Below are 25,658 nucleotides of genomic sequence, written 5' to 3'. Positions count from 1 at the left end.
TATGCCTGTAATCCCAGCACTTTGGGAGGCTGAGGCGGGAGGATCGCTTGAGCCCAGTAGTTCGAGACCAGCTTGAACAACATGGAGAAACCTCATTCCTACAAAAACAAAAACAAAAACAAAAAGTTTCCTGCCTGGTAGTATGCGCCTTGTAGTCCCAGCTGCTGAGGAGGCTGAGGCATGAGAATCGCTTGAGCCTGGGAGGCAGAGTTTGCAGTGAGCCAAGATCGTGCCTCTGCACTACAATCTGGGCGACAAAGTGAGACCCTGTCTTAAAAAAATGAAACAAAAACCCATGGACCAGGGGACTGTGGGCTAGCCCCCTTAAATATTCCAGTCCTGTGGTCGACAGCCTCCCCATTAGCAAGCTCTCTAAATACTAAGGAAGAAGCATCCGGGAATAAACACAGAAGCCACAAGATCCACCCACTCAGACAATTAACTAGTCTAGAGTCTCTCAGTGGGGGGAATTTCCTCACATTCTTCCTTTTCTCCTGTTTTCTTTTTCCTTCCTTTTTTTCCTTTCTTTCCTTTCCTTCCTCATGCTCTGCCCCTGCCTCTTTCAGTTCTCCCTTCTCAGGAGGAAGTAGGCTGCTTTGCAGAATGCAGAGCGGAAGTCAGATCTCAGGAAGGACCTCCAGTCTGTGGATTGAAAGAACTTGCACAGCTGGGAGAGACAGCACCTGGGCCCTCACTCCAGGCAGAGATCTGGCTGCAGCCCCCAGGGAAAGTCCACTCACCCACGGGAGTCTGACGGGCTAAGCATTTTTGGAAGTCTTTAGGAGCTGCTGTGTCACAGCAGGGAGCCGGAACAATGGGACTCTTTCTTTCCCTGTGCAGGAGACAGGCCCACAGACAGGGCCTCACAGCTAGGACAAAGGCCCCAGTGAGGTCAGGACAGTGCTGTGGGAGTTGGGGGTGTGGGGGAGGAATGGGGAGGTAGGTGTGTGGTAGAGCAGCCTGGAAGGAAGGAAGCTGGAGGCCCTAGCAAATAAGTTGGGGCTCTCTGGAAGGCCATCTCACCAGGCTGCCAGGCCCCTCGGCAATGTTCAAGCCCCTAAATCTCACCCAGGCTGGGTCTTTTCTCTCCATACACGTTCTGATCTCCTTCATTCCCAGGAAACTGAAAACTCTGCAAAGGGACCCCTGTTTAGACATGTGGGAATGAGGCTGAGAGCTTAACCACACGTCCAGGGGCTTGGCAGGGGTGAGCACATCGTTAGATTGGTGCTGTGCCCTGGAAGCAGAGGCAGACACAGATGTGGCCCCTACTCCACATCCCCAAGGATGGGGCTGACACTCTATGAGGGGCCAATTCCTCCTGCCCAAGGCCAGGATAGGACACACATACACGCACACACACACAGGGACTGGGCCAGGGGTTGGACTCTGTGCAGGACGCTGAGTCACCCGTGGACCAGCTCCGCCTTCCCCAGGAAGCCCAACAAAGCCAGGAGAGGGCTTCCGTTTCCGGGCCCCGCCAGAACACCCGGGCAGGTATCAGGGACAGGGCAGGATTCCAGCTTCAGCCTGTCTACCTCTGAAGCTCTCCTGATCAATACATCAGAGAAGATGATGGAGCCCTCCTGCCGCTCTTGGGGAGAGTCGGTGAGAATGCCTTGATGGGAAACCAAAGCCCCTTCCAGCTCACCACCATGGGCTCTCTGGGGAATCCAATATACTATCAAACTCCACCTCAGGGGACCTCCCTTAAGAGCCCAAGGACAGACACTGCCCCTCCCCAGCCTTCTCCTCTTAAGGCCCTACTTTCAAAGGCCCACCTTGATCTTCATCCACTCAGTTCCACCTAAATCCCCTGAGAGCCCTAAAAATGCATTGACTGTACAATCACAGGGTAACACAGGATAAAGTGAGGATCTACTCTGGCCCCAGAATCATCCTCTTCCCTATAGCTCCTTAAGAAACAGAAGTCTCTGCTCCCTAGCGACGCACGGCTGAGTTGTGTGGGGGGCAGAAGGTGGGGTAGGTGAGGCCTGAGGTGAGGAAGGAACGTGGTGGTAGGTGGGTGTGGGAGGTCACACTGGTATATCAGAGACCAGCTGGTTTCAAGTTTAGAAATAGGGTGGGGAAGGGCCAGGAGCTAGGCAGGGATGGCCTGGGAGAGCCCCAGCTCCCACCAACACAGAGCTGTATTGAACCTGTGTCTGCCTGTCTTGCCCACTATCTCTGGGTCTCCCGGTATTACTATCAGTCTTTGTTCCTCTGGATCTATCTCCCTGTCTCTGGATTTTACTGGCTTCAGAGAAGGAATAAGTATTGCCCTTGTGGGTGATGTGCTGTAACTAAGTGGGCACATGCAGGAGTGTGTACATACGACAGTGTGCACGTGTGTGCCTATGTGTGACTCTGTGTGCCTAACTGAGGATCTGCAGGAATGTCCTCTCATGAGGACAGACTGCATCCTGATACGCACTTCACCAACAATTCTGTGCACTGGGAGAAGGGTGCGCGCGCGCGCGCACACACGCACGCACGCACACACACACACACACACACACACACACGCGGGCGCTGGGTCACTCTCTGCAGTTCTCAGAGTGACCTCATCCTCTCAACCTCCGCTGACTCACAGCCCCCAGGGCCAGCTAAGCCTGGCCGGAAGTACAACCCCCTACATAGCCAACCACCCCCCTTCCCCTCCCACCTCCTCAGGACGCAAGCCCGCGGCGCCCCCTGGCGGGATCCTGGGGCTCCTCGCACCCCTCTGCCCGTCTCCTTCGGCGCACGCTTACACGGCACTCTCAGAGCGCCGCGCTGGGTCCGCGGCGCCCTCTGCTGGTCGCTGCCTGTGCCGGCCCCCAGGTCGTTCCCCGGAGCCCAGTCTGCCGCAGGGCTGGGAACCTCCCCTTGGCCTTTAGCTTGTTTCCTTATTTCTTGCATCTCTGCCTTCTCTGCTGGACGTAAACCTTCCTGCGGCCTAACCCCCAGACGTGCTGCAGTGCCAACGGAGCTCTCCCATCACCCTCACTCTCACACTCCCATGAGGGAAGGCCCTTCCGGAAGCTCAGAACTGGGATACCAAGGCACCAACCTCTGCCTTCCTCTCTGGGACCCCAGCCCTTCTCCCTCCCAGGACAGAGCTCATTGACGTCCACTTGACTCTTAGGCACTCAGGCACTCCATCTCTTTGCACACATGCTGCATCACTCCAGCTGTCCCCCAGCACCTGTGCGTTCCTTCATTCCATAAGTACTTCCTGGCAGCTATTCTGGCACTGTTCTACTTGCTGACATCTTTGGGACATCTCTGACCTTTGGAAGCGAATAAATCCCGAAGCTCTATGTATCCTACGAGGCCCTGCCCAACCTAACCTCTCTCTGTCTGTCACAGACATACACACAGAAGTGTCCAACTTGCTTGGGCTCATACACAGTTTTATTTCCTGTTGGTTTTACAGACAGTTCATCCTGCAAGCCCATTCCCTTGGAAAATCCAGAATGAGTGGGCACAGTGATCCCCAGAGAAATGGAGGGGAGAGGATGGCTGCCAGGCAGAGGGCAGTTGAGGCACTTAGGGATTTACCCCGGCCCTGATGGAAAATCTGGTGCCCAGGATAGGGGGAGAGGGCCTGGGCTGGGCTGCAGCCTCCCAGGTATTTCCCAGAAGCCCCTTCAGGAACTATCACCTGGACTCTAGCACCACCCCTGGTCATGTTGTGACATCCTGTGGTGGCAGGAGCACAGGGTATGAGGGAGAATTTGGGTGACAGGGCAGTGCTGTGGCCGGCAGTGTTCAAGGCCTTGCCCCCTAAGGACCTGGCGTGGGGCTGGAAGAGGGGATCAATAGCGCCTTCCAGCGTCCCAGCAGCCTCCCCTGACGTCCTTCTGGGTCCTTCTCTGGGTGCAGAGCTCGGGCCTGGGGAAGACAAACACTCACCCTCCACCCTGGCTGCTCCTCTCCTCAGAGCCTGCCCTCTGATGTTCTTGCTCAGCCCACGAGAGCCCGGAATGTGGCTGCATGTTATCAGACATCAGCACTGAAGGAGCCCGAGAGCCTCCAGCCCACCTTTCCCCCATTGCCTCAGAGAGGGGCAGTGACTGCTCCAAGGTCACATGGCCAGTGACAGGCAGGACTGAGAGTGGAGCCCAGGGCTACCGTTGGCTACTGTCTCCCACTCCTACCTGCCTCCTCCTGTCACTCACAGGTCTTCTGGGCACACAGGAGATCTGGGGGGTCTCCCAACGGCCGTTCTCTTGGCATCGGATCAGCGGCAGATTGCGCTGGGCCAGTCCTTCCCGGCACCGGTAGCGAAGCACTGTGTCCACCTCATAGCGCAGCCGTGGGCGGCCAAACACTTGAGCCAGGGGCAGCTCCGGTGGTGGCCCACAGGACACTGCAAAGGAAGACAGTTAGGAACTGGGAGCCTGGCTCTGTGGGTGACAGTTCCCAGAATCTCCATGGGGAAGAGAAAAATGGGCCACAACACGACAAAAAAAATTAGGGATTCAGAGTGGACCCATATAACTTGTTAGCTCTCCCATGGTCTGGAACACGTTGTGACTCCTCTATGTAGCCTTGCACTCTCTGTCTACAAACATCAGTTGCCCTGGTCCCCTAACCCACCCCTCCACTTCCTTGCTGGGACCCTCCTTTGCCTGCCCTCACCCAGCCCCATCTTGCAGGTGTAGGACAGGTGGTAGTTGCAGGGCACATCACTCCATTGTCCCTGATCATGCCACACCATGACCACGCAGTTCTCTCCAGACAGGAAGTAGCTGTCAGGCTGCCCAGGGTTCCAGTTCTCATAGAGCTAGGGGGACGGAGGAGGTGGTGAGGAGCTCCTACACCAGGAGTACCGGGAGAGGGCCTAGAGGATCTGGGGAGGAGGACGGGTGTGCGGGGCCCCAAGAGAGGGAAGGCTAGGGCTAGGGAGTAGGGGACCTCCCGGGGAAGGGGAAAGGAGAGGGCAAGGACTTTAGGGGAGGGAGAATGGGAGCCAGAAGGGAAGAGAGAGGACACAAGAAAGGGAGGAGAGCCCAGGGAGAAGAGGCAAAGGGCACGAGAAAGGGAAGGAGGCCGGAAAAAGAAGGGGGCAGGGTCAGGAGGGGTGGGGGCGGTAGGGAACAGAAGTGCTTAGAGGAAGTGAGCTAGACGGCGGGGGGTGGGGGTCGACTGGGGCCTCTCACCAGGGGGACGCCATCCGACCACAAGAAGTCGCCTTCAATGGTCCTATCGTTGAGCCCGATCCACTGGTACTCCCGGTACCGGTCTAGGGAGACGAAGGGGTGCAGTGAGCGCCATCGCCAGCAGATGGCGACCGTTCCCCGCTCCCGGGCGGTCTGCGGTGACTGCCTGGGAAACCCTTACCCGCGATCCAGCACCCGCCCTTCCCGGGTTCTTCTACCTCCCTCCAGTCTCTGCTCAAGGGCCAGATGGAAAGCAGGGGAATAGGGGTGGGAAAATAAGGAAGATATGAATCCAGGCTAGAAAAGGGGAGTTTTGGAAAAAGAGTAAAAATTTTTAACAAGATTGGAGTTGGAGTTGGGGGAGGCCGACGGAGGTCGGAGAGCTGAGAGGTTGGAGGGACTGGAGGCGGCCCCTTGCGCGGCGGCCCGGCCCACACAGGCGCACTCTACTGCGCGAACCTCCACTTTCCGTTCCCGAAGGCCACTGCCTAAGCGTAGGTTAGGGAAGGAGGGAGAGAGAACGAGAAGGCGAGTGAACGAGTGAGTGAGGGAATGCACGCTTGAGAAAACCAAGGAATGAGTGCATGGGTTAATGAGGAAGGCGGTTAGGCGAGTGAGAGGGAGAACGCATGGCGGGCGGGGGTCCCTCCCACCCTGTCCCCAGCCCACTGTTGATGAAGTCCTGTTCCTCGGGCGTGCTGATGCTGGCCAGATGCGCGCCGTACATCCGGCACTGGGTCTCTGCCTCCTCCCAGCTCCTTCGTGTGGAAAAGTGTTTGTAGCAGGCGCCCTGGAAGGCGTCCCAGCCCGGGTTGCAGAAGTTAAGGCCTGCGGCACAGAAGGACGGGAATCTTAGGGCACCAAAACCCAGAGGGCCAGGTCCCCTGGAAGGGGCTGGTCTCCTTCCACTACCGCAGGCTGAGAGGGGCGGGACTAAGGGGCGAAGGGGGTTGGTGTCAAAGAGCTAGTAGAGAATGAGGGGGCTAGCATGAGCCTAGAGGGGCTCTTGGGCAGGGGCACTGGTGTCTTTTATGAGAGACAGGGACCAGGGTGAGGGATGGAGTTCTGGGCTGAGTCTCCATCGTAACAAGCAGTGCTCTCCTCTCCAGGAGAATGGAGCCTGCCATGTATTGACCGCCGATTAAATGCCAGGAGTATGCTTTGCACTGGTCTCAAATGGACCCCCTATGACAGGCATTTTGGTTTCACTTAGATAAGAAAATTGAGGGTAGGACTCAAAGAAGTTATGCAACTTGCCTAAAACAGGGACTCATTAATGACAAGGTCAAAACCAATGTCCTCCCTCCCCCTTCCAGAAGCAGCACGTTGTGGCAGAGTCCAGGCTTCAAACCTGTGCCCCGTCCCTCAACACTCACCAACATCGCACAGGTCCCCCCCATAGCCAGGCAGACATAGGCAGCGGATCCCTTCCTCCTCTTCCAAGCATGTCCCACCATTGTGGCAGGGGCTGGGGACACAGTCACCTGAGAGGGGGAAAGAAGTGAGGCCGGGGGAGCGAGGCAGCCCGACTCTACAGCCTGAGCCCTCCAGGAGAGGGTGCAGAGGGTCCCCCAGCCCTGGTCTCTCTGTCCTGAAAGCTATAACAGCACCCTAAAAGTGCTCCCTAGAGACTGTCTCTGGTCACAACCCAGCCCTGAGTTCTGGGTTTCTTTCCTCTTCCCGCTCCCCACTTCAGCACTGGCTCGGCCTTGTGCAAGCCACTGTTATGGCCACCAGTGTGAGCCCAGCCCAAAAGGGACTGGGGAGAAGTGGCCAGGAGGGCCCTCAGAACCCAGACCCATGATGGAGAAAGATACTGGGCACAGAAAGTTATAGCTCTAAACTCTTATCTGGCTTCTGTGTGATATTGGGCAGGTCATTTTCCTTCTCTAGGCTTGGAGTTTAGCCCCACACCCCCTTGCCTTTGTGCCAGGTCCCAGTACAGTTCTGTATAGTCCAGGTGGAATGAATGGAAGTGAAGGAGGGAACAAAAGGATTACCATAGCAACAGTGGAGGGTGGTCTCCCTTGACTGCTCCTGAGACCTGATATTGGTGTGGTCCAGGTGAATACTACCCATTCTTCCTGCTGTCCACTGGGCAGTCAGCCAGCCCCAGAAGTTGTTAGTGGAGATCCAGCCCAGTTTCCTCACTCTAGGCCCTGCCCTTTCTCCCCCAGCTTAGGAACTAAGTTGCAGCAGCTCCCATTGTCCTGCAGTGCTGACTGGCCTCATGCATGCAGCTTTCTCTCAACATCACCCAACCTCTCACCTCCCCTTCTTATATCCACAGACTCTTCCACTTACCAGTCTCCCTCTCCCAACTCCACTTTGGGCCTTCTGCAGGTTCTCCAACCTAGAATCCATCTCACTCCTTCCTTCTGGCTCCCTCTCCTCCAGGCAGTCCTCTTAGACTAACACACTACCCTGAAGGTCTGCAATCTGTTGCCTGGCTCTAGCTCCATCTGGCTAAGCCATCTGCTTTACTGGACTTTTTTTCTATGGATCCTGGGGTAGGATGTGGCTGTGCTTAAGATGTGCTTGGGTGCTATAGGAGCTGTCAGTTTCCAATTCTTTCTGGTTCAGATGACCCAGGGGAAGATGGCTCCACAGAACAACTGTGTAGGTCATGGCCCTCAGCGATGGTAAGGTCAAGGCCCTCAGCCATGGGAGGCAAAACCACTCCAGGGCAGAACCCTTCAGACTTTACCATCCACCTCTAGAAGCCATGGCCAAGGCCCACAATGCTTCACGCTGGCCTGGCCACAGATCCCACTGCCTGGTGAGAATCAGTAGGGGTGGAGAGAGGAGAAGCTGGAGTCGATTCAAGGAATTTTGCTGGGATGACCTATCTGTTTTGGGTGAAATGAATCAGCTTTTCCAGCACCACTCCTCCTGTCATCTTCCCTCCTGCCAATAGTTTCTTCCCAGCTGGTAGTGCTGCCCACCTCCCAACCCCAGAGGAAGAGGTATTTCATTTAACCCATTAAGCACCAGGCCCCACAGAGGGTAGAATCCTGAACTTCCTCCCATTCCTCACACTTTCCTGTCCCTCCTATTGTCCTTTCTGCTCCTTCCCATTCAACCCTCCAACCCTGGGGGACAGAGGCTCTCAAACTTGGTCTATGGTCCCCCACCCAGGCCATGGGTCCCTCCCCTTGGCTGTGGGCTACAGAACCTGAACCCAGCACAGGCAGAGTCAAGTGAAGAATGCTTCTTCTTGTCATCTTCCCTCTCCCTTTTTGGGGACAAGTACTCTGCACAACCAGAAAGTTTTCCCTTCCTTTCCATTGAAACAGCAGTCAAGGAGACCTCCCACTTACCCTTCAGGTGGGGGAACTAAGACACTGTAGATACCTCCAGTTGTGCTCCTTTTCCCGCCAAACCCCCTCCCTATTCCCCACAGGGCTGAACTCCAAGGCCAATTGTGCAGGGACCTAACAGTTGACATGGGTAAGCCTGGGTGGGACACAGGATGTGATCCATCTAAGACAGGGGTCCTAGGGTTGAGGGAATCCCAGCCTTCCCCAGGGACTTCCACTGGGAATCTTAGCCTTCCTGAGTAGGGAGGGCTTCTCTCAGACCCCAGAACCTGACTCCTTCCTTCACACTCTCCATCACTTGCTCTTCAATCTGTGTCTTCTCCAGCATTAGGTACTTTGAGACCCTTTGGGTTTGGGGAGGGTGAAGCCATTCCTTCTGGAGAGTAGGGAATGGTCATTAGTGCAGGAGTTAGTGGAGAAGAGGAAAGCTGTAGGTAGTGGGATGAGCATTAGACACCACCCCCTGCTGAGATGCAGGGCTAGGGGATGGGGGTGAAGGCACCTGAATGCCAGGGAACTGCCTCTATGCTGAGAGACCCTCAGTTCCCTCAGTTACTATGACTCTTGGCACCACCAAGATGGACTGGAAGTGAATATAAATGCACAACCCATGCGCCCCGGGCTGCAGGGGTTTCTCCTCATCAGGAGTGAGGGACTGCAACTCCCAGCACTGCCTCAGACTATGGATGATGACTTCTCCAGGGGTAATGTGTACAGTCACATTTTGGAATTTCAGCAGCCAGGAAGGAAAGTGTAGACAGGCCTGAGAAGGAGAGGCTGGGGGATCAATGAGGGCTGTTAGACTGCCAGGACAGACAAGGGGAGAAGCTGAAAATGAAAAAGGAAGAGAGGCCAAGACACACACACACAGAGGGAGAGACATGGAGCCAGAGAAGAAGCATCCAAGTGCTCCTCATGACACAGACCCATGGAATGAGAGGGATGGACAGCAGGAGATGGAGACAGAGGGTACCAGAGCTTGGTTACAAAGCGGTTTAATAGAGATTTATTTCCAAGGCTTGTTTTCCATGAAACAGTCAAAAAATACTTCACAGAAGTAGTTGCTTAAGGCTCTGTGGGGGTACGGGTTCTCCTGGACTCCAGAGGTTGGGGATGGGGAAGGGACTCCCAGGCTTCCCTGAGATCAATGGGAGGCAGCTAAAGGGGACGGCACACAGGAGGAGGAAGGGAGTAGCGGAAAATAGGCTGAGCCCTGAAGACTGCAATAGGTGATGAGGACCCCTGGAGAGGCCTGAGGATGCTCTGTGGGACTGGTGAGATGTGAGCCACAGGTGGAGGGCCCAATGGCAAGGAAGGGTCACAGATGGTCAGTGGCAGGGCTGGGGTCACAGGGTGAAGACTCGGAGAGCTGGGATGGAAGTCACAAGGTGGGTATCCGAGATTGGAGACCCATAGGTAAAGGTGGGTAAGAGAATGAAGGCAAAGGACAGGAGAGTTTGGGATGATGGTGGGTTAAAGGACTACAGGTCAGGTGACCCAGAGTTGCAGGGGGAGGAAAAGGAGTAGGGTAGAGAGGGCAGTTGAGCCTTGGGCAGAATTACCTGATGCGGGGACCACGGCCACTCCACCTCGGCTGGCGCTGTCAGTGGGCAGCACTGGCTGGGCCTGCACTGAGGTCCCTGCCGGGGCAGTTCTTCCAGAATTATCTTCAGAGGGGGCCTCCAGCTCCCTGGTACCCTCAGGGGCCCGTGTGGCTGGAAGCAGGGAAGGGGCACCCTCAGAGCTTCCTGTCTCCTCGCTCTCTCCTCGAGGGACCCCAGATAGCTCAGGACCACCGGTTTCCTCCCCCGCCTCTCTTGCCCCAGCCAGAGTGGAAGGTGATGGGGATGCTAGGTTCCTCTCCCTGGGAGAGGGCAGAGTCTCAGTAGGTGGTCCATGGACCCTTGGAGGCCTGGGAGTTTCTGACTCTCCATCAGGAAGTGGTGATACACCAGGCTGCAGGACTGCCCTTGCTGGCGCCTGAGAGAGTGACTCCTGGGCTGCTGGCTCAGTGGGGAGAGAGACCTCAGGGCCGGGGCTGTTGAACTCGCTGGGCCATGCCCACAGAGCCTCATCCTCCACCTCTTCCTCCTCATCTTCTTCTTCCTCTTTCTCTTCTTCATCTTCATATTTCTCTTCTTCCTCCAATGCCTTGCCTTCCTCTTCTGAGAACACCGTGGGCGGTACCATGGATTGAGTTTCAAATTCTAAGCAAAGCACAAACGGTTCAGCACCAGGGACAGCGCCCGCCCGAGGACCGAAAGAAAAAAGGGAAGGGGAGAAAAGTGGGGCTGGGGAGGGTGAGCCCTGGGGAATAGGGAAGAGCCCGCCCTGAGGACGGGTGATCCTTGCTCCACACTGGAAGAACTTGACCCCAGCTACATTGTTGAGGCAACACTTGAGAAGGCTCTGTGAGCCATCATTAGCCCCGGAGAACATGATCATTGCATCTCCCTCCTACTCTGTCAAAACTCTAGTCTGTTTTGGGTGTGTGAGGTGGAAGAGGGACCAAAGAAGGGAGGCCCCGCCTTTCCAGGGCGCGGCTCCTTGGTGCAAGCATCTCTAGCTCCATAGAGTTGGGGGTGGAATTTACTGGAAAAACAAAGGTTGGGAGAGGGACAGGAAAGGTGCCCTGCACCCCTGAGCTGCTGAGCAAGGACAGGGCAGAGTCATGCCATCCATGACGTGAGCATCAACCTAGGCTTGCCTCTTCTGCCCCCAACTTCTTTCAATCAAGACGTCCTTAGGATAAGGGATTTGAGTTACCTGGGACTGTCCTAGGGGCCTCTGCTGGGTCTTCTGGAGTGGAGCTTCCACCTCCTCCGTCTTCCATGATGGGGATGGAGTAGATGGCCCCACGGGATTCGCTCTCCATGGCTTCCTGAGGCAGCTGCAGTTCCTCCAGGGTCTCTGTCACTGTGACGATGGCCTCTAGTCCATCAGAGGCTGGGTCGGAAGCTGGGTTGGAGGCCTCAGGAATGGCAGAAGGCTGGGCTGAGTCTGTGGCAGGAGGAAAGTATTGATGCGAGGCTGAATAGGTAGCTCTGCCCTCCCAGGTCACAACCTGCACCAGGGAATTCTCTCAATTCTCTCACATCTTCCCAGTGGAGCACCTACTGGGGCGCAGGGAGCATCCCAGAACTTCATCACTCATTTCTCAAGCATTCATCAAGTGCCTACTGTGTGTCATGCCAGGCATTCTCCTGGGCACTGAGGATACAGTGTAGAACAAAACAGCAAACCTCCTACCCTCAAGGGAAATTATATTCTAGAACAGACGACAAACAAACATATATTATAATGTTACAAGATAAAGAACACTTGAGCAGAGTCAGAAGATAGAATGATGGAAAGTACTACTTTGGAGTGGTCAGGAAAGGCTCAAGTGAGAGATATTCCCTAGGGGGAGGGGTTGGAGCCAGCAAGATGGATGAAACAGCTTTAGTACTTTGGGATCTTGGGCTTGGGGCAAGGTGTGAGGGGTCCCAGCCATCCCCAAATTCTTTTATTTTTTAGACAGAGTCTCGTTCTGTCACCCAGGCTGGAGTGCAGAGGCACAATCCCGGCTCACTGCAACCTCTGCCTCCTAGATTCAAGTGACTCTCCTGTCTCAGCCTCCCAAGTAGCTGGAACTACAGGCATGCGCCACCACTACTGGCTAATTTTTGTATTTTTAGTAGAGACAGGGTTTCACCATGTTTGCCAGGCTGATCTTGAACTCCTGGCCTCAAGTGGTCCACCCACCTTGGCCTCCCAAAGTGCTGGGATTACAGGCATGAGCCACTGCACCCAGCCTCCAAAATTCTTGAAATAGGAGGGGAGAGGCTTGTCATTTTGTCAGGATAGCTGGAGGGCAGAATGCAGGAATAACTTCAGGCACTACCTGAAGATCTCAGTGGTGGGGCAAGTAGGCTAGGGAAAGGGCCACCTCCTTCTGGGACCTACTCCCTTCAAATAACCAGAAGTTTAGAATGGTTTACTTGTCCTCTGGGGAAGGGAGCCAAGAGCAGAACACCAATGAAGTGAAGGTGGAATTGGGCTAAGAAAAGCCCTGAAGGCCGTCTGTGCTCAGCCAGGCAAGACAGGACAGTGAGTCCCTGCCCTTATCACCTGCTCCAGTGAGCCTTACTCCTCACCAGACCTTGTGTCCTTGCTGCCTCTGTCATCCACCAATTGTGTCCCAACTGTAGTCATATTCCCGCTCCCCTGACCCTCCTCATGATCCAGGCCATTTCTTTCCAAAACAGTGCTTGGCTTGGCACACAATCATAGCCAGTACACAGAAGTTTTAGCTATTACTATTACTACTACTACTACTACTACTACCCCTGTTCCAGGAGGTCTTTTCAGATGGACCTGTCTTCCTATGGACTTTTACTTGCCCACCCCTCCCCAGCCCCCAGCCAGATATGTCCACAGATCTGTCCCAATGGTAGTAATGCTTTTCTCTCAGTCTCTCCTCATCCCGGGAGTGAAGCATCTTGTCTTCCCTTTGACTGGGGGTTCCCATGGCAAAAGCTGTGTCTTCATCCTTCAGACCAAGTGCTCCCTTAGGGTGAAGGCTGTGTCTGCTCCTTCCGTTTCTGCTTCCAGCTCTTGTAACAGCATTTCAGGCTTACAACTGGGGAAGGACCCAGACACCCCATGGCAATGCCTGTCTTATTGTCAGTTACCCTTGGCCTCGGCCTTTTGCCTCTGAGGGTCCCAGAAACTGCCTCCCCCTCAGCTCCCAACATAAGATATGGGCAGGTTTGGGTGCAGTGGCTCACACCTATAAATCCCAGCGCTTCAGGAGTCCAAGGTAGGCAGATTGCTTGAGCCCAGGAGTTCAAGACCAGCCTGGGCATGTGGTGAAACTCCATCTCTACAAAAATTTGCTAGACATGGTGGCATAAATCTGTGGTCCCCCCTACTCCAGAGATTGACATGGAAGGATCCCTTGAGCCCAGGGAGGTTGAGGCTACAGTGAACCATGATCGCACCACTGCACTCCAGCCTGGGGAATAGAGTGAGACCCTGTCTCAAAAAAACCCGAAAACAAACCATAAGACGTGGGCAGAAAGCTATCTCTATTCCCAACTGTGCTTAAGGTCCTGCTCCCTTTACAGGGAATTGAGTCCATCCACCAGTATTTGGTAGTTAAAGATCTGACACTTTCTTAAACTGTAGTTTCTGGAAATCCTCCAGAGGGCTCCTGAGGGCATTTGGTTGTTGACCGGAAGAACTTGAGCAGATTACTCATTGAATTCACAGAATGTTGGTCAACTCTGCTCTGCCAATAAGCTGCAGGAAATGGGAGCTTATTCAGCAGCCCAGCTGGAGCAAACAACGCATGGACTACTGGTGGGAAGGCAGATAAGGAGAGGCCAAAAGGTGAGCACTCCTTGGGCCAAACAGCTGACAGACACCACACCAGAGGGCATGCCCAGATTTAGAACCCTAGATGACAAGCTGGATTTCACCCACGACCCCTTCAGGCAAATGGCAAAGCCCTGAGCTAAACTGATCAGACTAGGGTAGGATTTTTAGGGCTCAACTTTGCCTTTCTGAGATTGGTCTCAGCTTCTGCAGGGAGGTGGGCTCACCTCGGAAGCAGTAGACGTTGAAGCGGCTGTGCTTGTTGGGGAAGCCAGTCTGGTTGGGGAAGAGGAAGAGAGTCTTGACACCAGGCAAGCCCCCACCACAGCGCTGGCTGGGTGTGACAATGGGGTAGCGCACACTGCCATCAGCCAGCCACCCTGGGCTGCAGCGGTCCAGGCCACCGTCCCAGGCGGCATACAGCTGGCCCGTGGTGGCAATCTCTGCACCCCGCTCCTGGCAGTACGCCCGTGCTTCCTCCAATGTCAGCTTTTCTGGAGGATCACCCAGGAACAGTTCTCCTAGGTGGAGAAGAGAAGACTGGGTTACCAGGCAGCTGGTAGCTCCTTCCACTCTGGTCTCCCATGGGAACCCTGGGCAAGCTTCTCCAGTTCCCTCATCTGTGGCAGGGAGTCAACTACTCTAGGATCAAAATCAGAATAGAACCTCAAGATGGACATTAGAGCTCAAAGAGATGGAGCCCAAACTTCTCATTCTGCAAAGCCATGCACAGAGTCCACCCAGCAGGTGGTAGATGAGTTAAACTCAGTATCCTGCCACCTGGCTGAGACTTTGATCATGAGCTTGCCTCTGTGACAGTGTTTGGAGAGAAGGACACCAATTTTCTCCTTACTCCTGCTTGCACCCTTAAACTTAGGAGGGATAGTAAAGTCCTGCCGAGGCCCTGGGAGGACCTATGGGCAGCATGGGGAGTAGGAGATTGTCCCCTGGGAACCTCTCACTCCTAATCACCATTTAGGTCTTCAGCATAACAGTAGACATCATAGAGGTCATCCGGGTCCACCACACCATAGTTCCGGACCCCGGGGAAGCCATCCATGTCTCCGTAACAGGCCTCTCGTGGGGTCTGGATGGGATACCTGGGGAGGAAGGACAGAATCACTTAGTACAGATGCTTTCACCAGGGAACCAGCCCATATTGACTCTACTGAACCCCACTGCCACCACAGTGCAGCCACTTGCTGACAGCTCGCTGTCCTCCTAGCTCTACAGGGATGCACATGCTCAGGGTCCTCACCTCCCCTCCTCAGACCAGCCTCATCCCCCAGAGGCAAAGAGCCCTGCGTGCCCAGCCTGATGCATCAGGCAGCACCCGGCAGAAGAGGGGCCATGGCCACCTCAGGGGCAAATAGAAGCCCCAGTCCACAGCCCCTGCCCACCTCACGGTCTGATCCGACAGCCAGCCAGCATCACATTGCTCATAGCCCCCAAGGTAGGCGGCATAGAGCTGCTCCGGGGTGGCGATGTGGGCTCCAATGCGGGCACAGGCTTCCTGGGCCCCAACAAAGGAGAAAGCGTAGCGGGCAGAGCCCTCTCGGTAGAGAAAGACGACCCCTGTGGGGCAGAGAGGACCCCGGAGCCAGGTGAGCACCCAGCACTCTGGCCTCCCCTCACCCTCCTTGTCACTCCTCTGTACACAGGGGTAAAGTTCAATTGTGCTCACTCTACAGCATGAGGGACTTAAGTTAGATGGTGGGGAGAATTTCCTCTACCTGAAGAGAGAAAGGAGGCCTGTGTCTCCTCACTCTTTTTCCAACCCAGGCTGCGCCTTCCAGCTACGTTTGCTTCCCTCTCACACTGTGGGCTCCCGGAGGGCAAGACTCCTCCCTTCCCTCCCTCCCTCCCTCTGGGAACCTCCCTGCCCTCTCACCTTTCACCTTGACCTCCACAGCGTCGCTGCTGTCATCGATGCCGTGCTGGACCTCGCAGCGATAGATGCCTGAGTCGTTGGGGCGCAGCTCGCTCAGCGCCAGGGAGACATCGGTGAGCGACGCTGGGTACGCAGGTAGTGCCACGCGGAACCGGTAGGCCTCATTCACCTTGACGCGAACTCCCCGCGCCACCAGCACCTCTGCCTCCCGGCCCCCGGACAGGAAAGTCCACTTGACCCGCGGAGATCCCAGCACTGCCCGGCGGCTCGGCGGCGGCCGCAGGTAATGGACGTGGCAGGGGATGGTGAGGGCGCCACCAAGCACACCCTGCAGTGGCGCGTGACCGGAGATGCGCACGCGAAAGGCGCGGTCCTCTGTGAACGGGTGGAGCCGGCTAGAACTTAACGCTGTAGACCCTCAGAGTCCCACCCGGTGGGCTGCAAGCCCCGATCCAGGATCCCTCCTTCCAGCCCCAGGATTCCCCGGCCCCTCTAGAACCAGGGGCCAGGGTCCTGCAACCCTACCTCTGGGTCCTCCAGGACCATCACGGTCTCCAAACCCATCCCCCAAAGTCTCCCAGTCAATTCTGCCCCCGGATTCCTTGCCCTGCTCTCAGAGTGTTCCACTTCCTCTCCAAAATTCCTAGACCACACCCCAGGGTCCTCCAACCTCACCCCCTGAGTCCTCCAGCCCAGTTTCCCGGTCTGCTCCCTTTAAGGCCTCCTTCAGGGTTTCTCCCAGTCCCACCCCTTTCCCACCTGCTAGCTCCAGGATCCCCTATCCTCCACCTTAGGGACCCAAAGCCTTGCACCCAGTGCCCCTCGCTAGTCCTGCCCCATGATTTCTCCAATCTACCAGATGCTCACAGCTCAGCCTTTATTTCCAAGTGTTCCAGCCTGGACTCTTCCCCACAACCCTCCCAATACTCTCTCTTTCTGGGGCCCCTAAGCCTGGAAGCAGTTGGTTAGGACTGAACAAGACAGAGATGGTGACCCCAAGTGGGGTTACTTACCTGAGCTGTCTCCTTCCAGAACATCTGCTAAAGCTGCAGGAGCCTGGGCCAGGACCAGGGCTGCCAGCAGGGGCAGGAGTAGCTGGGCCATGCTGCAGGCTGACAGAAGGACATGAGAAAGAAAGATGGGGTTAGACTTCAAGATGGACTTCCCCCGGCTCCCTACTACACCCATGTGGGTTCACACATATCCTGGCTCCAGAAGTCCCCGACCTTCACATCACCAGGGACTCTCTGTTTCTGATCCCCATCTTCCCACCAAGGGATTCCTTCTCAGAACCAAGACCTGAGTCCTAGTCAACTCACTGTGTGACCTAAGCCAGCTCCTTACCTTCTCTGGGCCTTCATTTTCTTATTTATAAAAGAGCATCATCATTACTACCTCATGAGTTGTAATGGAACCATGTGCTTTGAGAGTGTTTTGTATCTTAAAACTCCTGTACAAATGTATAGCACCAGGCACACAGTAGGAGCTCAGTATATAGCATGAATGGTGGGTGCTATTATACTCAGAATTCTGTCTGCTCCTCCCAGTGCCAGACTCCTTCCTTGAACCCAGAGCCTTCTCCCATAGTGCCTCTCTAGCCTTTCCTGCCTTCTGGACGGTTCCTGCCTCCATGGACCTCATACTCACCTGGCCTTTTCCAGGAGGGCCTTCTAGACTGAACACAAGTAAGCACAACTTCTCTTGAGCTCACCATCTCCTCTACCTCCTCCCCACCATTATTTGTAAGGAAACTCTTCTCTTTACTCCCCAGCATTCTCCATCCCCCTTCCTTGGCTGCCTCCTCCCTTCTTCTTCCCAGCCTCTCCTTTCTGCCTGGCACGGGCTTTCCCACCGGAACTCTTGGCTCAGAAATCAGTTGGGACAAAGCCCCTGTCTCTGCCAGTCTGGCCTCTGTCCAGCCCCTCCCTTCCCCCACCCTACCTTTTGTGAAAGCCTTGGGCTGGAGGGTGGACTAAGAGGGGTGAGAAGAAATGGGAGGGGCTACCCCTTCCTACCCCTGGCTATCAGAAGCTGTAGAACCCAGAATATTCCTCGAAGCGCTTACACTGTCATAAAAAGGATGTGGCATGACATTGAGAAATGGAGACTCAGGCTCAGAGAAGGATAGGGCTGACCCTGGATCCCTAGCAAAGAAAAGTCAGGCACGAGGGCAATGTGCTCCCAGGAGAGAAGGCTCAGAGCTACATCATCGATAAGGGTTGGGCTAAACTTAGAAGAGCATGGAGATCCAGGTCTGCCATGGAATAGGCCAATGATGCAGCAAGAGAATTGAAGGTTAGACTATAGGCAGGACTCCTAGAAATCAGGTTTATTCCACTGGCTGTGCACTCCCATTCCAGGCCCACTGTTTATCCCCCATCTTCCCTGCCCTCTCAGCCTCTGCCTTCATACCTGCCCCTGTACTTTCCTAAGCCTGAGCTGATGGGAAATTTCCTACTTTCCCCAGATCCTCCCACCTCCCTGCCATCATAACCTCCATCTCCCCCACTGTGTCTTGGTATCATTTCCTAGGGTCAGAGTTGGGAGAGGGGTGGCACAATCAGATGTTTAGGGCCTCCCTCTGACCTTTGAGAGGGAGGAGGTTCTTGATGGGGCCAGATTAGAGGTGCTGAAACCAGCTCCAGGCATGGGGGTGCTTGAGAGGACTGTTCTGGGGCTGGAGTGGGGACCATTGGGCATGAGCAGCCAGTGCCCACCGGGTGCTGGGAAGACTGTTTGCCATGCATCTGAGCTGTGCCAAGGCCTGGGCCCGGCCCCCTTCTGGCGCCCTCCCTCCCTTCTCTCTGGGCTGGAGCTGGAGTTGGAGCTGCTCACAGACCTGGCTCCCATCTCTCTGACAGGCGGCCCAGAAACCCATATAGTTGGAGTCACTTTGGGGCCAACACCCTGTACCACTCTTTCACCTCTGTTCTGACAGTGGGAGAGTGATAGAAGAGGGTCTAAGGCCAATGAGGACCTAACTGCTCTGGAACATGGAGGGCAACCTACCCTTGACCCCAAAAATGGCAGTCACTGACCAGTGATGCCAAGAGGGCAGCCCCGTGCAGTTTTCAGAGAGCTCTGTCTCTCCAGTCTCAGTCCTCAGCCTCCCAGGTGCAGCTAGGAGCCCTGAGGAAACTCAGACTTCCCCACATCTGGTACCAGCCTCGGAACCCAGGGGTCCAGGGTTCTGTGGCCTTCTCTATCCCACACACCACTCACCTCCATTTCATCTTCTCTTCCTCCAGAGCAGGCCACACCTCTCCGTCTCTAACCCTGAGAGCTCAGTAGTCATGCTGTCCCTTCCCTTGATGCCATAACATCCCCCTCTCTGTTTCTGCTCCAGCCTCTTTATCTCTGCCCTTGTTTTGAATTTCTTGAGCTGTTCAGGGAACTTTCCTCTTGTCACATCGTTTCTGTCTGATCCTGGATGTCCATCTCACTCACAGTCTTCGTAGACCCAACCCAGAGAGTTAAGACCAGGTTCTCTCTTTCTCTCTCTCTCTCTCTCTCTCTCTTTCTGTGTGTGTGTGTGTGTGTGTGTGTGTGTGTAGGCATGCACATCCATCACCTCCATGCTGAACACCCATCAGCTGGCAGCCAAGGCCTGTCCCATAGGAACTGAGCTCCAGCACTCAGCAGGGTCAGCAGGGAGGCACCAAAGAAGCCAGAGCTTTGGCTATAGCAGGACTGAAGCTCTCTGCTACCCCCTTAGCAGGTTCATGAGGAGCAACATGAGCCTACAAGATATCAGCGGGGCCTTAGGGCCTGTAGGAGTAATTGCAATTATCATATAAATAGTCCTTTTTATTGGAAGCACAACTAATAATACTATTAGCAATGTCACCAGCCAAGCTGTTGCAGATCCCTCTCGTATAGAGTCTGAAATGTGGATGATGCTGTCATAAATAGCAAAGTTAGCCATAACAACATAGGCATTGGTAATACTGTGGGTGGGTCTATGGGTAACATTGTTCCCTGATCTTACTGTTATCATCTGCAATATAAGTAATGCAGATAATAATGGTGCCCCTCAGAATTGATGCCAATCTCTTGGTCCTGTTAGAACCATGTAGGCAGAGCTATTCTGATAGGTGGGGGAATACAGGATATGGAAATTCCTGGGAGAGGGAATTCCCAGGCCCTTGGGAATTGGACTTCCTGGCAGTGCTAGGAAGGAATGCAATAGTGGTAACGGAATTCCAGCTAATAGCTGGAATATTACTAATGTCTACCTGAGCCAGTTCTCCTAAATGCTTCCTGTGGATAGCCTCAACTGTGAGAAAAAGATTATTTATATTTTGCTCATTACACCAATGAGGAACCCGAGGTTCAGGGAAGTCAACTAACTACCCCAAGGTCACAGAGCAAGGAGCCGAGTTGGGATTCCAGCCGAAATGGGCACCCCGACCACCTCCTAGAGCGGCTCTGATCGGCTGTCTTGCCGGACTACAGTAAGGTGTCCCCAGAAGGGTTGCTGGCCGCTGCTCCTGGAGCTGCCTGCAGCGTGGGGAACGGAGGCAGGGACTGATTCTGACCGCTACCGCCCTGCCTGGGACAAGGTCGGAAATCTAGGGGGCCGCGCTGGGACAGGAGCGCGCAGCAGGGAAGACGCGAGGACCCGAGGGGTTGCTGATCAGACTGCGAGCAGCAGGGGGGCTGCCACTGGCAGAGCTGGAAGCGTGTAGATCAGAGATGGCAGCAGCAGCTGCGGGAGCTCGGGGCTGTCCGGCAGCCTACCCCGCTGCGGTGTCAGGAGTCGACGAGTTGGGTGCCCCAGAGCCTCGAGGCAAGGGCTGACAGGCGGGGGGCGCAGACCAGGCGGGCACTCCCTTCTCTCTGTCCCCGACCCCAGGGCGGGCGGCGGGGCTGCGGAGGCACTCACCTACCCAGGGCTGGGGTTGGGGCGCGGCACTGAGAAGTTTGTAGCCTCCTCCGGGGGTCTCCTCCGGGTCTACGTCTGGGTCCTGCAGCTGTAGCTGAGACTGCGGCGGGGACTGCGCGAGCTCAAGAAGAGGCTGGGGCCGCAGGACATTCGGAAGAGGGCGCCGGCCCTCCCGGCACCGCACAAAACCCCCTTTCTTCCCCCCGCCCCTGCCCCGCCCTCCTCGGGGCCACCCCCGCCCCCTGGTCGGGAGCGCGGGGGCTCGGGACGGTCACGGGACCCGCTGCCTTCTTTGCGTTGGCTCCCGGCGGCAGCAGCGAAAGCAAGGACGAGCGAAGTAGGACATCGTTCAGCGGATGAGAAGCCGAGGGCTTGGGGGTGGGGGGGGGGTGGGGGCAGGAGGAGCGGGGAGGGAGCGTTCGCTGAGCTAGAGGATGACGATGTTGCAGCTGGAGAGGTGGAAGTTGGACAACCAGAGGGACTTCTCGTTGGTCAAAGAAGGAGGAGGGATTCAATTAGACTGTAGGAAGTGGATGAAGGGAGAATGGGGGCTTTGCTCCTGAAAAGAGGCACCCTTCCTAATAAAAATGGGAAGCTCTTTTCTGGAGGTAGAATGGAGTGCAAATGCCCGTAGCTACCTCCCTGGAGGCAGCTATGATTGGGCTTTGGCTCCTGTAGTGCTCCCACTCCCTGCACAGAGGAGGAGCTGACTTTGCAGCTGGAAGGATGGAGGTTAGACAGCAGAATCATGGGTTAAGCAAAGCAAGTCAGGAAATCTCTAGACCTGAGGTGGGGGTGGGGTGCGGGTGGCACTGTGAAGGGACATTACCAGTCATGCAAACCAATGTGCAAAATGCAGGCGTTGCTGGGAGCCCAGAAGGCCTACTGGCCAGGGCTGTGGATGCTGAATGTGCAGCCTGATGCCAGGGGGTGGGCCTTGAGTGCTGCCTAGCCAGGAACTCCTCAGTGCCCAGAATACCAATGACCCTCCTTTCCCCCAGCTCCAGGGCCTCTCTGCTTCCCTCTCCTTTCCCAGGCTCTCTGCTTTTCCCTCCTCCCTCCTGGGACTGTAGGCAAAGCCCCTGGCATGGACAGTGGGCAGGACAGCCAGATGCCTAGATTCCCTCCCCTGGATACCAATACTGGCACCAAGGATAGCTTTGGAGGGCTTTGATCCCCATAATCTCCACAGCATCTTCAAAATACCCCAAGTAAAGTGAGGTGCGCTCAATGCAAATGCAGCCTCAAGGCAGATCCTCAGCCTTCCATCTAGACTGCACCCTAGGTCCCTCTTGGGAACCCTGGACTGCTCCCCACTGAATGTGCCAGCGCCCCCACTCACCACTGCCTGGCTTTCACTCCCAGCGCTATGGACTTGGTTTCAAAGGGCTTTGAGAAGCTCACAAATAAAACCCACTCCAAATCTTTGAGGATCTAAAGGGAAGATTCTGGCCCCTTCTCAGAGACCCATCTACTGTAGGAACAGGACAAGAAGACCTGGGGGATAGGGAGGGGTGGATGGTAAATTTCCTTACCGAGAAAAATGCAGGCTGGGTGCGGTGGCTCATGCCTATAATCCCAGCATTGGAAGGCCAAGGCGGGCGGATCACCTGAAGTCAGGAGTTCAAGACCAGCCTAGCAAACATGGCGAAACCTCATCTCTACTAAAAAAATACAAAAATTAGCCTAGTGTGGTGGTGGGCACCTGTAATCCCAGTTAGTCGGGAGGCTGAGGCAGGAAGGATTGCTTGAACCTGAGAAGCAGAGGTTGCAGTGAGCCAAGATCGTACCCCTGCATTACATCCTGGGTAATAGAGCGAGACTCCGTCTCAAAAAAAATAAAAAAAAAGAAAAAGAAAAGAAAAGAAAAATGCCCCAGAAAGGGATGCAAGACTGAAGGGAACAGAGGAAGGTGCTTGGGAGAGTCTGGGAAGGAAGGGATCTCAATCTATTTACTTCGTTAAACAAATATGAGTTGAATTGAATTCCAACTGTGGACCAGGAACTGCTCGAGGTCTGGAAATGCAGTTCCAATTCTTCTAGTAGAAAGAGGGGATCTGAGAAGGCCTTTAGGGACAGGTCTGGGCAGCCTTAGGATGTCTTTTTGCTCCCTTTAGATGTTGCATCTCAGAGTTGCAAGAAAATCCCCCTTCCTCAGGACAGTCTCAGCATGGATGCGTGTGTCCAGCCTATCTCCACACTGGCCCTACAGGGCTTGAGGCCAGCCAGGCTGAGCCAGGCAACCAAGCGGCTGAAATTTAATCCCAGTGGTGGCTCAGATGTAACCACAGTTCTTGCCTCAGGAAAACCTGGCTGTGACCAGAGAAGGCAGAGAAAGTGACCTTCCTTACCACCTCTCCTCATGACCAGAAGGGTTGGCACTCACTTCGGTGCCCTGGGGGAGTCCACCCTTGACTGAGGCCAGCAGCACCTGGGTCTGAATAAGGGCTGGTATCAGACAGTCTGTTCCAAAAGGCAGATCCCTGGTGGGAGACCAGACGTGGTAAGAGAACAGACAGCTGCTGTTGCACAAATGAGGACTCTGGCATCACAGGCACTGAGGTCAAATTCCTGTTTTGTCATTTGCAGTGGCAAACCTCAGAAAGGGCCCTGTTCCTCCTCTGAAGCTCTCTTTTCTGAACAACGGGCTGAATAATATCTACTGCACTGGGCAATATCTACTGTACCTGAACTGGGCAAGGGAAACCCCTGGCCCATGACATGGGCTCAGCAAAATCTAGTTCTTTTCCTTTCCCAGTCACATACACATGCACACACACCCAGCAACCTAATCTGCCCAGATCTCCTGGCCAGGAGGTCAGAGGACCACTCTCCTGGAGGGCTCATTATTTGGGATTGGAATCCTTTGCAGAGGATTTCTCAGGGGAGGAAATGGGCACTCTGAGCCTTTTTCAACATTTCCAGCTGAGAAAATGTATACTGAAGGCTAACTTGCAGTTTGAACCAGCAATTGCTGATCAGGGACTCTCTTTACAGTTACAGACCCTTGGCCATATGCGTCTTTCCCTGTTTCTATTCACTTTCTGAGAGGAGGCAAGAACTAAGACCTCCCTCTGCCTAGTCCTTCCAGATCTCAGAAAGAGATCCCCAGGGACTGGCTGAAAGCAAACAGAATCAATGGCAGCGGGAAGAATGAAAGTCAAATTTCAAGTAGAACCTCCTGTCTCAGTAACAGGAGAAAAATTTCTCCAGTAACCTTGAGTATCTTCTGAACACGGAAACTGAGACCCAAAGAGGTCAAGCAACTGTCCAGAGTCACACAGCATGGAATTGGCTGAACCATGACCAAAAAATCAAGTCTCCCAGGCCAACGTTCTTGCCAGGGCTCCCCAGATGTCTATCAGGGCAGAGAGAAAGAGGGAGGTGGAGAGAAGAAACAGAGAGAGAGGGAGAGCATGGGCAGCTCTCCTCCCTCTCCCACATGCAGCCCAGCTGGCTGCCTCCCAGTCTCCTGGGCCCTGGGGAATTTTCCAGCCTCTCTGGATGGGAACAATCAATCTCCTGCCTCCACCAGACCCCCAACATCCCCCATCCATGCCAAAGCCGAGGCCATGACCCAAGTTCAGAAAAGAGAATATCCCCTCCATGTTCCTGTACCCTGAGTTCCCCCCATCTCCAGTGTTAGCCCTGGGCCTTCCTCACTGGATTCTATTCCACAGTGGCTACTGGGAGAGCCTGTTCTGCCAACCTCCTTGAACACCTGCCTCCTTTCTCCCAGACTTGGGGTGGGGGCCTAGGCAGCTGAGTTCCTCTCCCAGACCCTGCACAGGCATCTGGGTCTTGTGCCATGGGCATGTGGGAGTAGAGCTGAAGAGGGGGATGTGGCTCTGAATGCTGGCACAGCTGTGTTCAGAGAATGGGGGCTTTGATAGCTTCTGAAAGAGGCCAGGAAGCACAGGACCCCAGCCCAGGTGGGAGGGGGTGGGGGGCAGAAATGGCTGAGTGTGGCTCTGAGGGCTCCTGCTGCCACAGACAGGGAGTGTGGAGTGTGGAGTGGGAGGGAAAGTGGGGCAGTAGGGAGACAGCAATGGGAACTACAGGCTGAACAGCATCATCAGAGAGCCCCCTGCTGCACCAGCAGGAGCCAGCGTCCCCATGAGCTGGTCAGACCGCGCTTTGAGGGTTGCAAACCCATGTGTTCAGAGAAGACCATCAGCTTGTTCCACAAAGAATAGTGGGAGGAACTGGAGGGCTGGAGCCTGAGTACATCTGAATCTACCTCGTGAGGTCCCACCAGAAGGCCGCCTGTAGTGCCTCTCCCAGCCTCCTATGGGGAAGGACCACTTATTTCTCTGTGATGTAAGGGCAGGTACTAATCTCTCTTCGCTTCAGTTCCTTCACCTGTAAAATGGTAATAACCCCTTGTTGTATGGTTTTGATGTTGGAGCCATGTAAATGTTTTATATAATTAAAATACAAAATTAATTAGAGTTTACATTAATTTTAGATTAAATTTAAAAGAAGAAAAATAAAGCAATGCCTAAAAATATAAAACAAATTATAACAAATGTACCTAACTGTATATGAAGTTGGAGCAAAACCACATAGAAGAATTTTCTTTCGGCCAGGCTCAAGCCTGTAATCCCAGCACTTAGGGAAGCAGAGGTGGGCGGATCACCCGAGGTCAGGAGTTTAAGACCAGCCTAGACAACAAGGTGAAACCCCATCTCTACTACAAATACAAAAAATAGCTGGGTGTGGTAGTGCACACCTATAATCCCAGTTACTCGAGCAGCTGAGGCATGAGGATCCCTTGAACCTGGGAGGTGGAAGTCTCAGTGAGCCAAGGTTGTGCCACTGCACTCCAGCCTGGAAGACAGAGTGAGACTCTGTTTCAAAAAAAAAAAAAGAAAAAATTATTTCAAGTGATTATAAAACTCAGCATTTTGACTATATCTCTCTAACCCTCTAAGGGCGAAAGGAGCCATGGATAAATTTTAATGTTGGCATTATTATTTTGAGAGTTATACATACACACACACACACACACACACACATACACATATATATATATATATATATATTTTTTTTTTTTT

The 25,658-nt window shown here is 54.5% G+C and overlaps 1 protein-coding gene and 1 long non-coding RNA gene across 3 annotated transcripts; one reads left to right on the top strand and one right to left on the bottom strand.

The window, feature by feature from the left end:
- Window positions 1-1,500: 1,500 nt before the first annotated feature.
- Window positions 1,501-17,115, top strand: LOC105548658. Its single transcript, XR_001007425.1, has 2 exons — window positions 1,501-1,608; window positions 15,738-17,115. It is a non-coding gene; the product is annotated as an uncharacterized LOC105548658 (long non-coding RNA).
- Window positions 3,375-20,936, bottom strand: BCAN (brevican). 2 transcript variants are annotated; one of them, XM_011992798.1, is made up of 14 exons: window positions 20,602-20,936; window positions 16,730-16,828; window positions 15,717-16,091; window positions 15,226-15,400; window positions 14,798-14,925; window positions 14,053-14,346; window positions 11,234-11,467; window positions 10,030-10,674; window positions 6,524-6,631; window positions 5,817-5,975; window positions 5,148-5,230; window positions 4,627-4,771; window positions 4,164-4,354; window positions 3,375-3,876 (listed from the first exon to the last, which is right to left on the bottom strand). In XM_011992798.1, exons 2-14 carry the CDS (start codon window positions 16,818-16,820, stop codon window positions 3,769-3,771), a joined length of 2,736 nt encoding a protein of 911 aa, XP_011848188.1. In that variant the 5' UTR covers window positions 16,821-16,828; window positions 20,602-20,936; the 3' UTR covers window positions 3,375-3,768. The 2 variants fall into 2 exon arrangements, with proteins under 2 accessions (XP_011848188.1, XP_011848189.1); XM_011992799.1 differs by lacking the exon at window positions 20,602-20,936 and adding an exon at window positions 17,364-17,378.
- Window positions 20,937-25,658: the final 4,722 nt, after the last annotated feature.

This window comes from Mandrillus leucophaeus, unplaced genomic scaffold (assembly GCF_000951045.1).
Source record: "Mandrillus leucophaeus isolate KB7577 unplaced genomic scaffold, Mleu.le_1.0 Scaffold418, whole genome shotgun sequence".
NCBI classification, from domain to species: domain Eukaryota; kingdom Metazoa; phylum Chordata; class Mammalia; order Primates; family Cercopithecidae; genus Mandrillus; species Mandrillus leucophaeus.
This window is presented reverse-complemented; position numbering and strand designations above follow the sequence as displayed.

What these genes read in the sequence shown, in the direction of transcription:
- BCAN (XM_011992798.1), bottom strand. Translation starts at nt 16,820, where the DNA reads ATGGCCCAGCTACTCCTGCCCCTGCTGGCAGCCCTGGTCCTGGCCCAG. An exon ending in GGAACAGGACTTCATCAACA is followed by an intron (nt 5,231 to 5,816) that starts GTGGGCTGGGGA and finishes TCGTCTCCCTAG; the next exon opens with ACCGGTACCGGGAGTACCAG. An exon ending in CCTGTGTGCCCAGAAGACCT is followed by an intron (nt 3,877 to 4,163) that starts GTGAGTGACAGG and finishes TGTCTTCCCCAG; the next exon opens with GCCCGAGCTCTGCACCCAGA.